Raw genomic sequence first — 18966 nt, 5'->3', positions numbered from 1 at the left:
TAAATACATACACAATCCAAAATAGCAGAATAGATCAGCAAGAGCGCTTGGGTACATAAACCATTTTCTATTGCTAATTTGCTTTGGAGAAAAAACCTCTTGTACATGTGCTCAATAGTGTGTCTATATTATCCGGCTCTAAGCATTCTTGTTTTTACATTAGACATGCAACTCTCCTCAGTCCTCACCTACTCCTACTAAAGCTAATTGCCTTTCTTGAAAAATTAATGTTAGGCCTACTTTGGAACAAACAAAAATAAAGAAATTTTATATAATTTGAATCCTATAGGAAAGATTTCTATAGAGCCCTTTGGAATAAATTATTAAACCTCTAGAATTTATATGAAATTCCTATGAAATAGCTTCTTTCGTAGAAATTTTGAAGGATTTCTAACCTAAGTTCCAACCTTTTAGAAAAAATTCTTTATATTTGTCTCTCTGCCAATTCTTATGTTTTTCTTGCGTTCCATTCAAATGATCATTTCGACAACTTTCTATGTTTTTCCATTTGATAGGATTCAGGTGCTATGACACTCTAATCCTGTGTTTTTTTATTCGCGTGTTGATAATCCTATGTTGCAAAAAAAAAGGCCCTTAGCCCTTTTGCTAGAATATAAAATTATAGACTTTTAGAGCTGTATACTAGTAGTGTAACCCAAATTTTTTTCAAGTTTTAATAGATTTCCCACGAACTTTATCCTTCTTTCGGAAGCTTTACTTTGGATGGGGAGCGGAGAGGCGAAAAGTCCAAACCACACGCCCCTCCGCTGCCCCCACTATTACGACTCTACCACTCCACTACACCCCAACCCCTGACCAACCAGAGCATACCCGCCGGCGATGACCTCCTCCTCGTCCGCCGCCGCTGCCGCCATTCTCGCCGCCCCATCATCCACGCTCTCCCCGCACGCCGCTCCTTTCATCCTCCCCGCGCGCCCGGTCTGCGCCCCTCCCGGACGCCACCAGGATGGTAACCTTTCATCCTCTCCCATCCCCAACCTCTTCTTGCTAATGTCCACCGTACTCCGGTGCCACGTTTCTCGGATCGTACGCGTGTTCTTGCGCTCCCGGGTTACTGCGGGACGTTTGGTGCGTTGGCTTCGTGAAAGATTTGACCTTTTTGTGGTTCTTGGTTCTTGCACGTTAGTGGGGTTTTCAGTGGGTAGGTCCTAGATTGCTGTTCTGTGGTTTTAAGTTCTCTCACTTTCGATTGCCACTTAGATGAGTTTATCCATGCGTGTCTCGAATCATCATCACCATGCATTACATGATCATTGGTGGTTTTGTAGTGCAGTGCAGTCCAATTTGATACCTGTCTCACATTGATGGCATTAATTGTGCCTTCTGGATGCGTAGGTGATGCTTCTAGGTCGATCAGTGATAACTTTGTTATGAATGAAGAAGACAAAAAATCGCACTTGGTGTCGCCGGCAGCATACATTGGGATGAAATCGTGTGGCGCTGTTTATCCAGCTGGTACACATGGAATACACCAAAGTCAGCCAAGTTCGTCGTCTGGAGTTCATGTCAGTGTCTATCCATCCTCAACTTCTTCTACTTCTGGGATAATTTCAGAACCATCAATCGTGATGGCTTCAGATTTGAAGCAGCAACAGTCAGAGAAGGGAAGTAATGGAAGCAAACACACAACGGTGACGATAAAAAGTCCTCCAAATAAAACTTCAGGAACTAACAACACCAGTTTCGGTTCTATGAGCAAATTGGCTATAAGAGAAAATGGTGAATGCAATAATGAGACTGGGACCATGATTTTCTCCAAAGAGCTAAATCATGTTGTCAGTGTGAAGCCTCTTTGTCTTCCATCTACATGTGCTAGCTCATGTATTTCAGTGGCTGATGATGTGAATTCAGATCCATCAGAGTGTTCTGTGGATTCACCATGCTGGCGAGGAGCTTCAGCTTGTCGTGTTTCTTCATTCAATGTTCTTCAAACATCAGCTGCCCAGTCGATTAAACAAGATATAGTGGAATTTGATGCAGGACGGGAGCAAAACCCTAGCACTCTTCAACATTGTGAGGCTCCGACTGAGTTTCAAAATTTGGTCACTAGCAAAAGTAAGCAAAGCCATTCCCAACTCCATGTTGAATTGCCGCCTAAGAAACCTGGAGACATTGAAACAAACATGGCAAAAGATTCCGATGGGGAGGAGCTTGAGCTTGCAAAGCATGGGGCAGAAAAATGCATTGCAGAGCAGAACCACTGTTTGGAAGTGAGAGATAATTGCCTGAAGCGATCTGGCCTAAACACTGCTGCTTGCGATTTTATCCCGTCATCGGTTAGGAAATCAAATACTAGCCATGGTTTGTCTAACTCCATCTAAATATTCTATATGATTTCACCTGATGCTTGATATTTCACATTAGTTTTTCCTTCTCTGGATTTTCTTATGCATAATCTATTATCTATTTGGCACAATTACAGGTTCCTGTTCTTCAACTGGAAGGAACATATCAGGAATTCTGAAGGCAATTGAGAGTCTGTCGGAGGTGCTACGGAACAATTATTCTGATGAAATTGAGCTAGAGGAGCATGACCACAACCTCCTTCAATCAATAATTGAGAATCTTCAGAGTTACCTTCATAAAGCAAGAAAGGTGCTTCGTTTTTGGGTTTTTCTTCAAATTCTTGTCAGTTCAGTATACTGTAACATGTGAAAATACATTCTGTCGACCATATACACATCATGCAACTTGCAGTTTTTGTGGCCTCCTCCTTTATACAACTATTAGATATTTTTCCAGCTTATCTATTGTGACATAAGAGGACATGATTAAGCTAAACTATTCTGATTTATTCTCCTTTTGCTTCAATTTGAACCTCATTTTGCCTTTGGTGCTAATTTTTGTTTATATGATATCCTTTTGGAAAGAATGACTGTGAATTTTTCGTTAATCCTATTTTGTGTCAGTATCTGTAAGATATGTGAACTGTATGATTCCTGGTGCTGTGAATTTTACTTTTATTTTAACTGAAAATAATGACTATCCTAGAAAATTCTCACTTTTGCCACTTGTCAAATAACAGATAAGAATTTTAAAACTAGTAAGACTTGCAATCTTATTGTGCGATTTAAATCAGTGTCTGTAAACCTTCTGTTTTGGTTCTTACTAGGGTCCTGTTATGGGCGCTTCTGACAAGGCAGGACTAAAGGCTCACCATTCTCAGAATGCAGTTTCAAAATCTGTTGCAGGAAACTGCAATGGTAGTTACACTGCAGATGGAAAAAGCATAATTATTTCTAATCTAGCTGATTCTAGTCATTTGCTCGATAACTTTGGGCAAAACAGCTTGAAAGGGTACCAGGTAACCTTTTCTACACATCGTAAGTCACTTTTATTGTTTATGAAATGTTGCAGAGTTTCTTTAAACATTTTGTCTCCCAGTAAGTGCAAATTTCAAGAGACGTGACGAAAGGTCTGTTTGGCAATTTTTAGATGATCCGTGTAAAAGAATTTTGGGTTTGTGTTTTTTTCTTAAAAAATATCTTATGATTCTTAGCCTATTTCTTTTATAACCTTGTGATCAGACCCATAAGGATTTTATTGCTAAACTCACATACAAATGAGGTAGTTTAATTATTACTCTCTGTTTTACACTATCTCACATGCTATTATTACTGATTGACCAGCCTTCAGTCAACAATTTCCCAAAGGCCTGTGAGGAGGATCACTCACAGGTTCTTGTCTATAAGAGTTTGTGGATCGATGCAGAACGTGTAAATTGTGAGTTGAAGTATCAACTGAAACAAGCTCGTATGGAAATTGACCTAGAGTCCAACATGGCTCATATTGGTGGGGGTCCAAGAAATCCTTCTTTCCAGCTGTGTGATATGGATACAGATCCAAGTAATTCTTATGGATCTGCCATAGCTTGCCCACCGATGCTGAAAGGTCATCCTGGAGCAAGAAAGAGTCAAAACCTCGTTTATGCTGGTGACTTTACTCAGTCAGGAGACAACAGTGTTGTATCAAGATCAAAAGGCAACATCACTGTGCCCAAGAATATTCAGGGTGAACATTTCCTGTCAGGCTTGGAAGAAACTGGCACCCGTCGTTATGTGCATCCTGGTCTACAACTGGCGCAAAATAGGGCTCCCAGGGGGTTGAACGCAAGCACTTTAGATGGAATGTCATCACTCTCACATATCACTGGAAGGGATGGCATTTTGTGTGGCAGTTGTGAGTTTGGATCGTCTGACTGGGATCGTGTGCTGAAGGATGAAATCGCCTGAAGCTGAAGAGATCTGCCAGCCAGATGCATATATAGCTACTGACTACTGTACGTATATGAGCAACTGCGAATGCTCTGGGTGTTATTTTGCTTGACAAGGCTGATGAAAACGGCAGTATGACACGGCATGGCAAAATGGTGCTGCTCCAGCCTGTGAAAAGCAGAACCACCTTATTTATCTTGTCTTCGGAACAATTCTTATAAATCATAACTTTGATGAGTATATTAATTATCTAAGCTAGTATTTAAGTGCAATTACTACTATACAAATGCTATATATGATCCTTAATTCCTTGTATAATCAAAGTCAAATCTTACAGCAGTATTGTTACTCTCGCAGTTGAGCAACCACGATTCGAAATTTCTGTCACTAACCCCATTACATGATTTAGTTCTATTTGACCTTATAGTTGATTTATAAATCAATTTAGTGTAGTGGTCTACGGAAAAATTGTTAACAGGGAACTCCTTGCATGATTTGGATGTACTGGAAACTGCCATGTCAACAGGATTATAAAACTAGAAAGCAAGTTAGGTAATAGCTTTTTTGGTGTCGCCAACTGAAAGATTAATACGATAATGAATTCCTTTCTTAGTCAACAAAATAAAAATTTACAGTATTAATGTTATAACTAGTGGGGTTATGGATCTATGGGATTTGTCTTGTGACTACAAAGAGTACTATAGCTTTGTATTTCATCTAAAGGAACTAATTATTGCAATTATTAAGTAGGACACATATCTTATCAATACTATATATTAAAGCTCCAAGGATCGGAGCGATTCTATGGGAAAAGACAATGTAGCTACTGTTTATATGATCCTATGTATGTGTGTGTATGTATATATATATATATACACACACGTATATGTATGCATATACATATCTGTATATTTACATTTATAATATAATTTTTTGAAAAATTTCAGAAAAATAGCGAAAGATATAATAGTTATATTGATAATTCAGCTAAAATAATCTAAAATATACAGAAAAATATCTAAAACTCAAAAAATATAAAAAAAAATTTGTTAGGTTCGTATTACTATCGTCTACATATTAAGATTATGTGCATACATACAAATAATATATTTTCTCATAATTAAATGAATGTGTAAATATTAATAAATTTATAAATAAATATTGAGATGTCTAAAATTAATAAAATTAATTTTTTTAATCTTCTTTTATCATATTCTGTGAAAAAAGAAGTGATATAGGCACGCCAATCCGCTAGTATTATTATTATTATTATTATTATTATTATTATTATTATTATTATTATGAATCTAAACGCGGTCACGCTCCGTACCTCTGGGGGCATCGACGTCGGGATCAAATTGTCGACCGTCCAATTTCTTAAAGGAAGAAACCTAGCCGTCAGATGTCTCTCCTATCTCGATCCCGATCTCTCGCTCGCCCTCCCCGAACGCCTCCACCGTCTCTCCCACACGCCGCCACTGTCTGCCCTGCCGGCACGCCGCCTCTCCCCATCCCTCTCACGCACTGCCGCCCTATGCCTCCGCCTCGTCGCCGTCGAATCCGCTGGGGGCGGTCCACCGCCGGCTCCGTCTCCGCCATGCGCCGTCACAGTCGATTCCGCCGGGGGTGTCTCGCCTCCTCTCACGCGCGGGACACCATCGACCGTTTTGAGCCTCCACCCCGCTCGCCTCCTGCGCTACCCGCCTCTGGGAGACGCCGCCAGCCACAAGCCCCGTCACGCGCTGAACAGCGATCTGGCCCTTGATGACGCTAGTGCTCCTACGTCTTTGCCCGACAGTCCCGTCAATCACGGCTACTTGGAAGTACTTAGACATCCAGAGTCAACCAGGTGAACTCAGCTGTTTCTTGATTTCCCGAGTCATATTAGCCATTTCGTTCCCACCATCCGTTGTTTCTTCATTTCCTCTGTCCAATTCGGTCCCTGTTGTTGAATCCATGGACCTTCGATGTGATGAACCCATGATGTTCATCTCCCCCTTTTCCCTAACGAAACTACATCGAATGGGGATAGCTGTTTCTTGATTTCCCGAGTCATATTAGCTATTTCCTTCCCACCATCCGTTGTTTCTTCATTTCTTCTGTCCAATTCGATCCCTGTTGTTGAATCCATGGACCTTTGATGTGATTAACCCATGCTGTTCATCTCCCCCTTTCCCTAACGAAACTACATGAATGGGGATAAAAAAATTTGGAATCGATGAAGTGTCATGCATGATCAATCACATCCGGTTTGATGTCAACAGAGTAGTTTTTGGGCTATATAAGTATATTTGTTTAGTGGAATATACCCTTGCCCGTAGTAATAAGCTAAATCTCAGTGCTTTGGGGCACAAAAAAAATGTTACAGCTGCGTATATTGTAAAGGAATGGCACAGCCTTCAGATCCTAGGTAGATTGGCAACACGGGAATGGATGTTCTGTGGATTTCTATTTGTTTTCGCTCAGGCATTAAGGGCCGCCGCTTTACAGTTTCATGTTTAGCTTAAGAGAAATCCGGGAACTAAGATGTTATTCATGTGCTAAGCTCGATGTTGAAATGCCAAGCTGCAGAAGATTTGAACAAAATATTATCATTTATGATGTTGTTGTATGCCTCTGTTATTAATATTAACAGAATTCTGGTTTTGCTCAGTGATCACACAGAGAATACCTTCATTGCTGGCAACGGTACTGCTCTCTGATACTATCAAACACAATCGCCATATGCTTTTGAATGCCTTCAGTGGTAACACCATTTCTCATGTATTTATTTCAGAGTCAAATCAAGATAGGAGCTCCCTACCGGTCGGAGCGTCTTGCCAAATACAACCAGGGTCAAGAACACGTTTTAATTCTGCTTTTGCCTTCTTCACAAACGGCTTGGTCAGACTGTCGATAAACAGGTACAGCTTGTGCTCATTCGCACCAATAATTTTTCCTTAAGGAATATATATTCTCCTTGTAGTAGCAGCTCCAGTTCAATCCCAAAAAAAAGCCAATATATCTTCGTGAGTGATCTTCCAGCGAGCATTCTGTGGGAAATCATTAATTTCAAGTTCAGCCTCGTAGTGTTTTAGAACTACATATACCAGAGATGGCCAAATTGCCATACATTCATTGCACCTACAGGCTGTGCCACTGTGGAATACTATGAATTCCTAATTGTTTCATCTGCAGAACTTGCACAGTTATGCTACCTACTAACTCACAAAAACTGTAAATTGTTAAAAACTCAGGGCTGTTTTAAATTTAAACAGTTACATTCTTCTTTAGATGTCGTTTAGAAAATGTAATGATTGCCAAAAAAAAAATCACTGACATGTTGTCAACCTATCATCATATTTGTTGATATTACTATACTATGCACAGATATCAGTTGTTTAAATTGCCAATACAAACAAAGCTTTATTTCCTTGTTCGGTGACTAAACTGGTGAAATCACATTATATAACATGTTGCCCTCAGAATCCAAATCACTAATATAAAATTATGTTTGTCTTCAAATTACCCTTTAGAGATAACCAGGCTCACAACGATAGATCAAATTCTGAGTAAAAATTTATTGGTTATCTATTTAATATTATAATTTGCTGAACAGAAGGTTTGCTCATAGGAGTAAATGGCTGTAGCCTGTAGGCATCTAACTTTCATCGGAACTCCAATAACAGGAACAGGTAACACATGGTCAAGTTCACAAGTTTCAAATACATTTATTAAAATTATAGTGAATAAATCAACATAGACGTCTTTTGCAGACGCCCTGTTTATTCATGTTCTTTCTTCATTTGCTTTGTCAAGTCTGGGCAATAGAAGCATAGCTTGCCTTAGAAACTCTTTAATTTCATGCTTTCCATGCTCTCCAGATCACTCTTCCTTTCAGCTTGAGTTAATCCACCACTATTCCATTCTGATCCAATCTTCTTGGCACTTGTCTTTACATTTGCATCAGCCTCAGTATAAGGTTATCCATCTCATATGCATGCATAGTTGTTCTGTGGTAGTTTCTACTTTCATGATTCAGATTAGAAAAATGCATGATTGCATTGTGTTGCATCATGTTTTATCCTTCAAAGATTCAAATTGGACAATAAATCAGCAGATTCCCTCTACCCTGCATTTTAGTGCAGGCTAAGCAGGAGCTTTCCTGTTTGAGTGCGAATTATGACATGCACATTTTCACTACCATTTGCAGGTTGATGAGGCTGAAGAACAAACTGCTGGTGGTTTGCTACTGACACAGGCAACTCAAGAGAAACCTTCTGTTGGAACAGTGAGTATTTTTAGTTTACAATATTATGCAGTATTTTCAGTAACTTATTTGATTATCTATTGATCAAAGCTGCTTTTCTTCTATTTCTTTCTTGGCTGAAAATTCCTCCTCGCAAAAAAAAGGGAGAGATATTCAGGTGGTGTGTTCAATCAAAATACGTACAATGGCCTATCCCCAACTCATTATCATCACAAACTTGAAGCTGGCTTATCTGTTTACCTAGCTTTGTTGATGTGTGCTAAACATATTGTAATATGGCTACCTGTAATATTTACTTAATATATTGTACTACCTGAACTTTAGTTGTCAAAATTTCTGTTAGAAACACCTTTTTGTTTTGGGAAATCATGCAGCAACCGAAGATGTATTATAATGTTGTTGCTATATCAATTTTGAAAAAGTTATAATCCCCGTTTCAAATGATTTATAGTTGAGTCTTCCATATATATATTATTACAAATGCAAGATCCCTATCTATTCAAATTACAATGAATAAATCAACATATCACCAAACATATTTGGCGACGGGCTATACGGCACGCCAACAACGTGCTATTTTTCAGTAAACTTCTAAAGTTTATTACCTAACTAATAAGTTTGGCAACTATAATATGTTTCTCAAAAAAGGTATGCATTATGCAGTTATGCTACTATTGAGATCATAACTAATGGAGTAAATTTAAAAAGTCTATAACTATTTTGACGCATATTATAAAAACTATAACTTTTAGTGTTTATTTTAAAAATCTATAACTATTTTGACGCATGTTGTAAAAACTATAACTTTCTCACTATGGATCTACCTGTTAACTTTCTCACTATGGATCTACCTGTCATCCTTTGTCAACAGATGGACTCATGGCTAATTCTCCTATTACATGTCATAGAGGATGGTAGGTGGATCTATTGTGAGAAAGTTGTAGTTTTTTGCAACACGTGTTAAAATAATTGTAGGTTTTTTGAAATGAGCACCAAAAGTTACAGTTTTTTGCAGTATATGTCAAAATAGTTATAGGTTTTTGAAATTTACTCTAACTAATAAGTTTGACAAAGTTAATCATATTCCCAACAACCATGTTAATTAGTTTCACACAAGAAATAAATGTGTGTAAATGTATTGACGATCTAAAATTGAGAAGGTTATGCCACAAGGAGCACCTAAAATAAAGTGTCTTACTTAAACATGCACTTGTATGCATAAATGCATGAAAACTATTTTCAAAAGCAAGTCGAATGCATCATGTAACTGATAAAAATATTCAAAATATCTTCTTTGAGAGCAACCATGCATAAAGTAGAGAAAGTTGATTGTTCAATTGTTTGTTGGAAGGAGCAAGTGATAAGATAAAGCAAGGATGATCCTATCCACTTGAGCAGACTTATTGTTTTACTAATCTGCAACCTGTAGCCATGTGTTAATTTGTTTAATTGTGGCAAGTTACGTTCATGCGTCCCAGTCCCTGAACAGTCAAACGATGCTGCCAAAGTACAAGCCAGAGAGATGCATCTGAATTGGTCATTCAGAGTGGTGTGCGTTCATATTACCCTCTTGGTAATTCAGTTTTTCCTTCATGGTATCTTCATAAATCAACTTTATTTTGTCATTTTGTGAGAATTAATTTATAAATCCCCTGTTTCACCCACTCACACACTTTGCACGATCTCCCTCTATGAACAATTTCCATTCGTAGATACAAGTAAATATGTGGTCCATAACCCCATCCCCCACAATAAGTTGTCCAACCTCATCTTTTCTCAACTTCTTGCAATATGAGCAAGTTATGCCGGGCCAAATCATTGTGAATTCAGCCAACCTGATATGACATACTACCTTAAACAACAAAAAAATGTAATGTCGTTCGAGCCCAAGTCCTATATGCAATTTGTGAATATATCTCGACTTGATGTGCAATTGGTGGTTGCATATCAGATTAATGTGCAAAACTGGTGACTTTTATTGGGGCCATGGGGTTGTTATGGGTAACATATTTACCTACAGCTACAGGGGTGTCGTTCATGAACGTAAACGAGTGTATGTGAGAAAAATACACTTCAGATTAGTATAACATTCTCAGAAACACGAACATTAAACATACACTCGAGATTAATATATGTTGTTTTCGTGAGTGCAATGCATGCACATACATCCTACAGCCTTTACATCTGTGATTAGGCCCTCCCATTTGTCTATTTGCATCGCAGAATATACACAACATATATACGCAACGGTCTTTTTAATAAGCACATGCCCTATATGATCATACAAATATATACACCAGTGCATGCATGTCATCAAGTAACTAAATTATATACTAGCAGCGAAGTTTTAAGAACTCTTCCAACGAAAAAAAAAAACCTACCAAACTCTCTGGGTGTTTGAAAAAGTTCTTGAAAATCTTCAACGATTCGTATCTAGAAGATATTTCGAAAAAGATATATAGCAACATTTTTGAGATGTGATTCATCGTTCCAACTATTACTTCTCATTACCTCAATATATTCCTCTACGGACCAGTAATCCATAATGGTATTAGTTCAAGAACAAACAAGATGATCAAAATATCATGTCTACCTTATATCTATCATGTGTTGAGAGTTGTACTGCTACATATATACGAGGAACTTGAGAAAAAACTATCCAGATACTGTATGCATGTGATTTGGAGAGAGGACAACTGACAGACATCAAACACAGCCATAAAAAGGGCAAAAGGACAGACATGAAGAAATGGAGTGGAAAGACTCATTCATACTAATACAAGTTGCACACTAACTTTATGCTATGAATCATGCATGAATTAATGACCATGGAAAACATATAAGATAACATGAAAGACCATAAAGATGAACTAGCTCATTCTTTATTCACATAAATTCCATCCGATGTACATGGTATTAAACGCCGCTTGAACGTGCATAAAATTATGCAGAAATAATAAAGGATGATCTTTACAGACCAATGAGTAGGATACACACACACACACACACTCCATATTACTCAATCGCTGTTCGGATACCTATGATTACTTCTTCATGAAACTCACAACCAGCTAGATCTACTCAACTATACTTACCCTCTTGGTCGTAATAAATTGCACTACATAGTTAAACAAGAAGAACAAGAGAACAAGAATGAGGAACTAACCAAAGAACAGGAGAAACAATGAACTATAACCATTCATGCAATTACCTAGAATCATCATCCCCAATTGGAACCCATTGTGTGTAGCTAATCAAGACAGTAGCCACCCATTGTGTGTTGCTAGAATTGGTAGCTCTACCTATAGACTATGGCTGTCACCGTCTGCATACTCCTCATCCGCCACCGGGCACTGGGTCGTCGCCGCCGTACTCGATATTCACCCCAAAGAGCCTGAAGCACCTCATCCCCGTGGGTTTCACCTCGACGTGATGACGGGCGACGGGCACTGTGTCCACGGTCATGGTTGCACCCCCGCTGCCACCGGCCGCCGTTCTTTTCACCCGGCCGAGGAGCGGCCACGCCGGCAGGGCGGCAGCATCGTTGAAGTTGATATCGCGGCGGCGGCGCTGGCAGTGGCGGTAGTCGATGAAGTATCGGCCTCCCACGGCGCCGCGGGAGAAGGAGATGGTGTCCCCCGCGGCGAGGCGCGCGGCGCGGACGAAGCGGCTCCAGCCCTTGGTCATGACGTAGCTCTGGCTGCTCCTCCAGTAGGAGTACCGGAACCTCCACGGCTCGGCGGCGCGGTCCTCGAAGCACAGCTGCGTCCCGGCGCCGGCCACCGGGAAGAACCGCTCCGCGTGCTGCTTCGGCACCACCAACCGGTTGAGCTTGCCGACGTCGCTCGGGGTCAGCACCTTGTCGAACATGTGCTCCCGCTCCACCGCGCCGGTTCGCTTTCCGTCGCCGTTGTCGCCATGCTGGCGATCTCGACCTAAAACTTGTTGTCGTTGGTACAAGAGATCTGGCTTTTGGCACTGCTCCTCTTGTTGATGTTTTTCTTGGACTTCTTGAGTGGCTTCCACCAGTGTGCCCAAGATCAGGTCCATGTATATGGGATTAATTGGGTTGCTCTAGCACAAGATGTAGGATTTCTGGGGTGGATCTTTCTTGGATCTGAGGGGAAAGTTCTATCTAGGGCAGATAGTGCATGGATGCATGCAACTGAAGAACTACATAGCAGGGATTATCAATCTTGTCTATCTAGCTAACCTACCATGCATCATCATATGGTTTTCTGACTGATCTTGAGAGGTAGTATAGCTAGAGAAGATTGGGTAGTTAGGAGGGACGATGATGGGGAATATGAATTTGTTGAGAGAAATCAAGTATGCCTAGGGGACAAATGGATTTGTCCTTTCTGCAATTGGCAGGGACCGGCAGGCAAGGTATGACTAATATAGTAATCAATATTTTCAGCACTACTTAGTGCTGCCTGGATATATATGTACATGCATGCATGATTGCTGTATACTTGTATGCTTTGCAACCTGTTGCTGGGGCAGGTCTCATGTCAATTAAGTATTCTTCTCATGGAAATTAAGCATATGCAGAATATATATATATATATATATATAGTTTACTTCTGCGGCCACCTCCGGTTACCATCTAAAAATAATATAGTTGTGAGATAGGTCAATTATTAAAAATATATATGATCGAAACTCGGTATCTTCTCTAGTCGTAATTATATATTTTTTATTATGTGATTGTAACTTGTTCACATCTACTCACACCCCGTCGTAACATAGGGAGTGATACAAAGGTGACAGCAATAACCGGGGGTGACGCAACAGTGAACTACATTGTGCATATACACACACACATACACGCACGTCACCCTCCAGTTACAACTTAACTGTCAGTTAAAATCTGCTAGGTAGATCAGTTACAACCATACGTACAGAAGTATATAATTGCAGCACGAGAAGCTAACAAGTTACGTTTTAGATTGTATTACGATTACAATCATATTCCTTAGGTTGTATATTATCAGGCAAGGAATTCGTTAGGAGCTATGTTCGTCCATAACGCAAATGCAACTCAATTTTTTTTTATTTATATCCAGTTGTAACTCCCTATCTTGCGGATAGTAACTCTACTATTTTTTAATTGTAACTGGAGGTGACACATAGTAATTAGATTTGAGTCTAGACACATAATATATATATACAATATATATAAGCTTATCTCTCTTTTCTTTTCTTTTTTTCTATTGTGTGATTGTGTCAGTGAGTTGTTGGGCGGGATATATTGTCAGCGGTCTTAGAAAACTGGAACCAGGTTGGTTCACCCCTGCTGCTGCCGGTTTAATTTTCCAGTTAATCCCCATAAATTAAAAAGAAATCACAACTTATCCAGACTTGGGGCTTGTTTGGGAGGAAAGGAATTTAATTAAAAGGAAACATTTTAGCTCCCACTGCGGGAACCGAGAGAACCGTTCCAAATAAAGGACTTCATACTTAGCCTTAGTCCGAATTAATCAAATCAAAATTAACAAAGATGAATGGAATGGTAATTAAACGGGATCATACATACATGTATATACATCTGCCACTACTATAGAACATGGGCATATATGCCCATTTTCTTTTCTTTTTCAGGTAAAATATAAGACTGATTTGGCTACATATGGTCCCCCTTGGTGTTTAAATAGGTTGCTTTGGTTGTAATGAAGTGTAAATGAACATGTTTCCCAAGGTCAACGACTGTGCATTAATAACAATCGATAGTTAAACATGGTTGATCAAGCATTTGGCAAGTTGATTTGCTGACGTCATCTTCCTAGCTCCTTGTGACGTCAGCTTCCATGTGACAACCTTTTTTAGAAATATATTAGTTATTTGCGTAATTTTAATATCCTTAACATGCAAGCAGAGGTGGAGTCGATATATATAGCCATATAGGAATGAGAGGTGCAAAATAAGCTATACAATGTAATTATTATGATATGAAGGGGGAAATAGTATTAATACCAAGAAAATCCTTCAAAAATAGAGATTCACAATGCAAGATTATTCACAGCGTATCTACATTTAAAAGAACAAATAAGGTATCCACCTTGATAGGCTCACATTGGGGCAAATATACACTTACTTCCATGAGCAACGACCCTAAAACATATTGTTGTGACATTACTTAATTCCACATTCTAACTATATATAACCGAGCTTAGCTTAGTTGTTTGAGTGTATGGATATACACTTGAACCATCAAGTTTGAGTTCTTTTTTACGTGAATTTGAGTGCATGTTTTAGGAAAAAATAGTTGTGTGCATCTGGTACGTTCTAATGTCTTGTTGGTGCTGAGGCCGATCATCTAAAAAATATAGAAACTACATATATTTTCAATTACAATTTACAATGGGTGCATTATTTTAAATTTATTATAATGTTTCGACAAAAAAAATTATCCAAACTCATTGGGTAAGGGGTTCCCTAGTAAATTTGTAAGTAACGGATCCATGAAAAGCTTGTAGCAAAAGAGAAAAATCCCTTGCAGCTTTTTAAAAAGTATAAGGGAATAATCAATGTCCACATGACAACTTAGCCAACATTTTGTATTATACAATTTGTTCGCAATTTGTCAATAAAATACGTTAAATAAGCTTACCTAGGTGCATTGTTCCCTCAGGCGCTAGACGCTAGCTCATCTAATCGGCGATTAGTGATGCTAAGCACACGGATAAATCGATTCGGCGGGCTACGTGGGATGGTATCGCCTAGCGCCAAGGGGACTAGATATATACGAAACCACAGCGTTTTCTCATGAGTGATTGGTGGAACTTGTCCAAATCGCCAAAGAACCACACATTGTTTTTGAAAGGAAAAGATGGATTATTTCTTCTTCTTTTTTGCGAGGATTATTTTCTGTTTTACATTTGTCAAACTGAATCTACTACATATACGCTGAATCTCAGTTGAACTTTTCTTAATCATGGTATGCAGTGCAAATTGCAAAGCACTGAACAGTACTAGTACAAAAAGGAACTGCGCAGGTGTATATATAAATATAGGAAATTTCATCTATACCATCAAACTAGCCATGGTATCCAACAATGCTATCGGTTTTCTCCTCTTCCATTCGTACCATCACCTCTTGGACTTGAGCATCGTTCTCCAATCAGGAAAAAAACGGTGCTTGGCCAGGTGACGAAGGGTGGCTGCTCGGTGACAAGGACGACACTAATCGTCTACCTAGCCGTAGCAGGGAAAAGGGCTTCTACACCACTAGTAAGTAATGGAACCGGTTTCTTGCCCTTCTTCCCTCCCTTTTCTAGTTGTATTGGAAACCCATTTTGATGGTTGTTGTGGGGGTTTTATGCTGGATCAGGAGAATGAACAATTAGGTCACAGGAAGTTGAAGAATGGTTGATTCACAAGAAAATTGCGATGGATAAGTGCTCACACGTCCTAATCCTTCCCTTCTTCAGATGTGTAGTTCATAGTTCAATAATTTTGCTATTATGGGATTGATCCTACAGTAGAGCATCGAGTATTATTTATTTAGGTGGAGTCATATATGAGGAAGGACTTGAAGGAATATTGCAAAGGGAGAAAGTAGTTGATTACAGAACATTTACGCTTAGTTGTTTGTTGAAACATATATGCTTGTTTTATCAATAGGGAGTACATAAAAAAGCCAAGATATGTCATCTTTGTGGTTCAGGTCAATTCATAAATATGAGCACCGATGCTGAGCTAGCTGAGTTAGTTGAGTCCAGTTCATTGTTAAGGTAGCTAAGTTTTTGTGTGGAAGCACTGATTGTCAATGGTTCATTTGTGCAAAAAAAGATAAAAGATTCAAAAACTTCCATGGTACTTATGAGTTTTGCCTTTTCATTTACTCTTTTTAATGTTTGTGTGTAATCTACTTTGCTTTTCTTGCAGATCATGAAAATTGGAGATGAACATACATGCTTGTCTACAAGGAAGATTACCAGCAAGATGGCTTCACAAGCTTGGATTGCAGATAGGGGGAAGGACATAATGATTGAAGAACCAAACATTGGGTCTAGGAAATTACAAGACGCGTTGGAAAAGAAGTACAATGTGAAATTGGAGTATGGGAGAGTGTGGCATAGGAGGCAAAAGGCTCTAAACAGTGTACATGGATCATGGAATGATAGTTATGAAGGGCTTTGGAGATTTAAGGCAGCTGTCAAGAGAGCCAACCCAGGTAGTATTGTTGACATCGATGTCAAGACTCGCAATGGAAACTCGGTCTTCAATAGGCTATTTATCCCCCTCAAGCTATGCATTGATGGATTCTTGAAAGGGTGCATGGCATATCTGGGATGTGACACAACTTTTCTGAATGGGAGATACACAGGCCAGCTTGCTGCAGCTACTGCAATCGATGACCATAACTGGTTGTTCCCGGTGGCTTATTGCGTGTTTGACAAGGAGACCACTAATAACTGGGAGTGGTTTATGTAAAGATTACAACATCCCATTGGTACACCTCCTGGTTTGGTGATACACATTGATGCCGGAAATGGGCTTGAGTTTGCTGTTAGCAAGGTCTGCAATGTTGGTGTTGAGCATAGAGAATGCTTGAAGCATCTCGTTGGGAATTTCAAGAAGAAGTACAGGGGTGACATAATTGACAAGAACATGTAGCCGGCTGCATGGACATATGTACCTAAAAAGCACAAGAAATTAATGGCTGAAATTGGAACAATATGCCCTGCTGCTATTGCCTATCTAAATAAAAAATCACAACCATTTGTGGACAAGGAGCAAGTTTTCAGAGTTGTCCAAGGTTGAGTATGTGTGCAACAACATTGTTGAATCTTTCAATAGTTGGATCAAGGACACAAAGGGGCAGTAACTTGATGATCTAGTTGACAACATAAGACAGATGATAATGATTCGAATGTCTAGTAGAAGGATAATAGCAGATAATTTGCAAGGTAACATTTTACCTAGTGTGGTGAAGGCTCTCCATACCAATAGTAGGGGGCTGAGGTATGAAGTTTTTAGGAGTGGAGACAATGCAGAGGTGTATCAGGGATTGATCCTAAAATCAACAAACCATGGAGACATTTTGTATTGCTCAAAGAATGCCAATATTCATGACGGCAGTGGCAGGTTTCTTGGAAGCCTTGCCTCCATGCAATTGCTTCCATATCCTCCATTTGGAGATTGAAAATAGAAGACTATGTATATTAGTACTTCTCAGTTGCTAGGTTCAAGATGGTTTATGAGAGTTCTATCATACCTTTAGGGGACAAGGAGCAATGATCTCAAGTTGACATGCCCTTTCGAGTGCTCCCTCCCAAGCTTGGAAGATCAGCAAGAAGGCCTAGAGTTAATAGGATTAAGCTCTTTAGTGATACTGGCACAAAGTCAAAGCATTGTAGTAGATGCAGGAGATTTGGTCACTTCCAGAAGAATTGCAAAGAACCTGAGTGGCAAGAAGAAGATAGCCTTCCACCTGCAACATGATCAACTAAGAAAAGCCAAGCTGTAACACTCAAATTGCAATTGTAAATCTTTTTATTTCCTTTATTTTAATTTTAACATATTTTTTCTAATTTGTTAGGAAAAGAAAGGAAGCTCCTTTTATTGTTTCTTCATCCAAGCCAACTGCTGCAACAAATTTGTCCAAGCCGACTGCCACAATGTCTTTGTCTTAGCCGGATGTTGCAACTTCTTTCATGTAGTTTGCAAAATAGAGTCATGTGTCTTGAATGATAAATTGGGGGGCAGAAATTTTAATGTAGTGAAGCACATTGCAAATCCTATGTACTTGTTGAATGCCTCAATCATGTGTACTTGTTAAATCTTGTATTTGTCCAAGTTGCAAAGCACATTGCAATTGTTGCTGAAAATATCTAGAGATGTCTACATTCTCTTATTCTCTACAAATATATTGTTGAATTTGTCAGTTACATGCACTTATTCACCAAATATGTCTTGCATTCTAGATACATGGTGCTAAACTTATCACTTTTCCACATGGGATACATGCTACTCAAATGTGCATATGCATTCACCTTTATTCACACATACATGAGCTGAATTGATTCATATATACATGACCTGAATCAAAAGTTGAATTCGTTTCACATACATGGTGCTCACCACTTTGATTCACACATACAAATGCTTCTGAATGCAAAACACACAAGTTACTGAAAAAACTCTGCACAAAATAAAGCAAAAAACTCTGAAACAACTTTGCAGTTCCATCGGTTGATGAATTGTGCAAATGCTCACGGTGGCCAATGAAGTAGTGGCACATGCGAGGCTCGTCCTCCGCGGTGGCGTTGTTGGCCGCTAGTTTGCACACGATCTTCAGCCCGTCGCGTGCACACGACGAAGCTCGACAGCATCATCCACGCTGGTGTTGCTCAGTGCCAGTCTGGACACGAGCTCCAACGCATCACGTGTCCATGACGATCAACGCTGTGGCGGTGGCCTGTGCTGCTTGCACGACAACCGGAGGCAGAAGCCTGTGGAAAAAGAAGGGTTGGC

The 18966-nt window shown here is 39.4% G+C and overlaps 3 protein-coding genes across 3 annotated transcripts; 2 read left to right on the top strand and 1 right to left on the bottom strand.

Annotated features, from left to right (window-relative positions):
• The first annotated feature begins 718 nt into the window (after window positions 1-718).
• LOC133896077 (uncharacterized) lies at window positions 719-4475 on the top strand. Its single transcript, XM_062336585.1, has 5 exons — window positions 719-970; window positions 1357-2322; window positions 2444-2616; window positions 3134-3325; window positions 3651-4475. The coding sequence occupies exons 1-5, from the start codon at window positions 841-843 to the stop codon at window positions 4251-4253; spliced, it is 2064 nt and encodes a 687-aa protein (XP_062192569.1). The 5' UTR covers window positions 719-840; the 3' UTR covers window positions 4254-4475.
• Window positions 4476-5536: 1061 nt separating this feature from the next.
• On the top strand, window positions 5537-8925 carry LOC133896026 (uncharacterized). The gene is made up of 5 exons (XM_062336543.1): window positions 5537-6084; window positions 6889-6923; window positions 7012-7138; window positions 8428-8505; window positions 8628-8925. Exons 1-4 carry the CDS (start codon window positions 5537-5539, stop codon window positions 8468-8470), a joined length of 753 nt encoding a protein of 250 aa, XP_062192527.1. The 3' UTR covers window positions 8471-8505; window positions 8628-8925.
• Window positions 8926-11380: 2455 nt separating this feature from the next.
• On the bottom strand, window positions 11381-12901 carry LOC133896099 (putative B3 domain-containing protein Os08g0157700). Its single transcript, XM_062336616.1, has one exon. The coding sequence runs from the start codon at window positions 12532-12534 to the stop codon at window positions 11821-11823; it is 714 nt and encodes a 237-aa protein (XP_062192600.1). The 5' UTR covers window positions 12535-12901; the 3' UTR covers window positions 11381-11820.
• Window positions 12902-18966: the final 6065 nt, after the last annotated feature.

This window comes from Phragmites australis, chromosome 16 (genome assembly GCF_958298935.1).
Source record: "Phragmites australis chromosome 16, lpPhrAust1.1, whole genome shotgun sequence".
NCBI classification, from domain to species: domain Eukaryota; kingdom Viridiplantae; phylum Streptophyta; class Magnoliopsida; order Poales; family Poaceae; genus Phragmites; species Phragmites australis.
The sequence above is the reverse complement of the archived record's forward strand: the minus strand, read 5'-3'. Positions and strand labels throughout refer to the sequence as shown.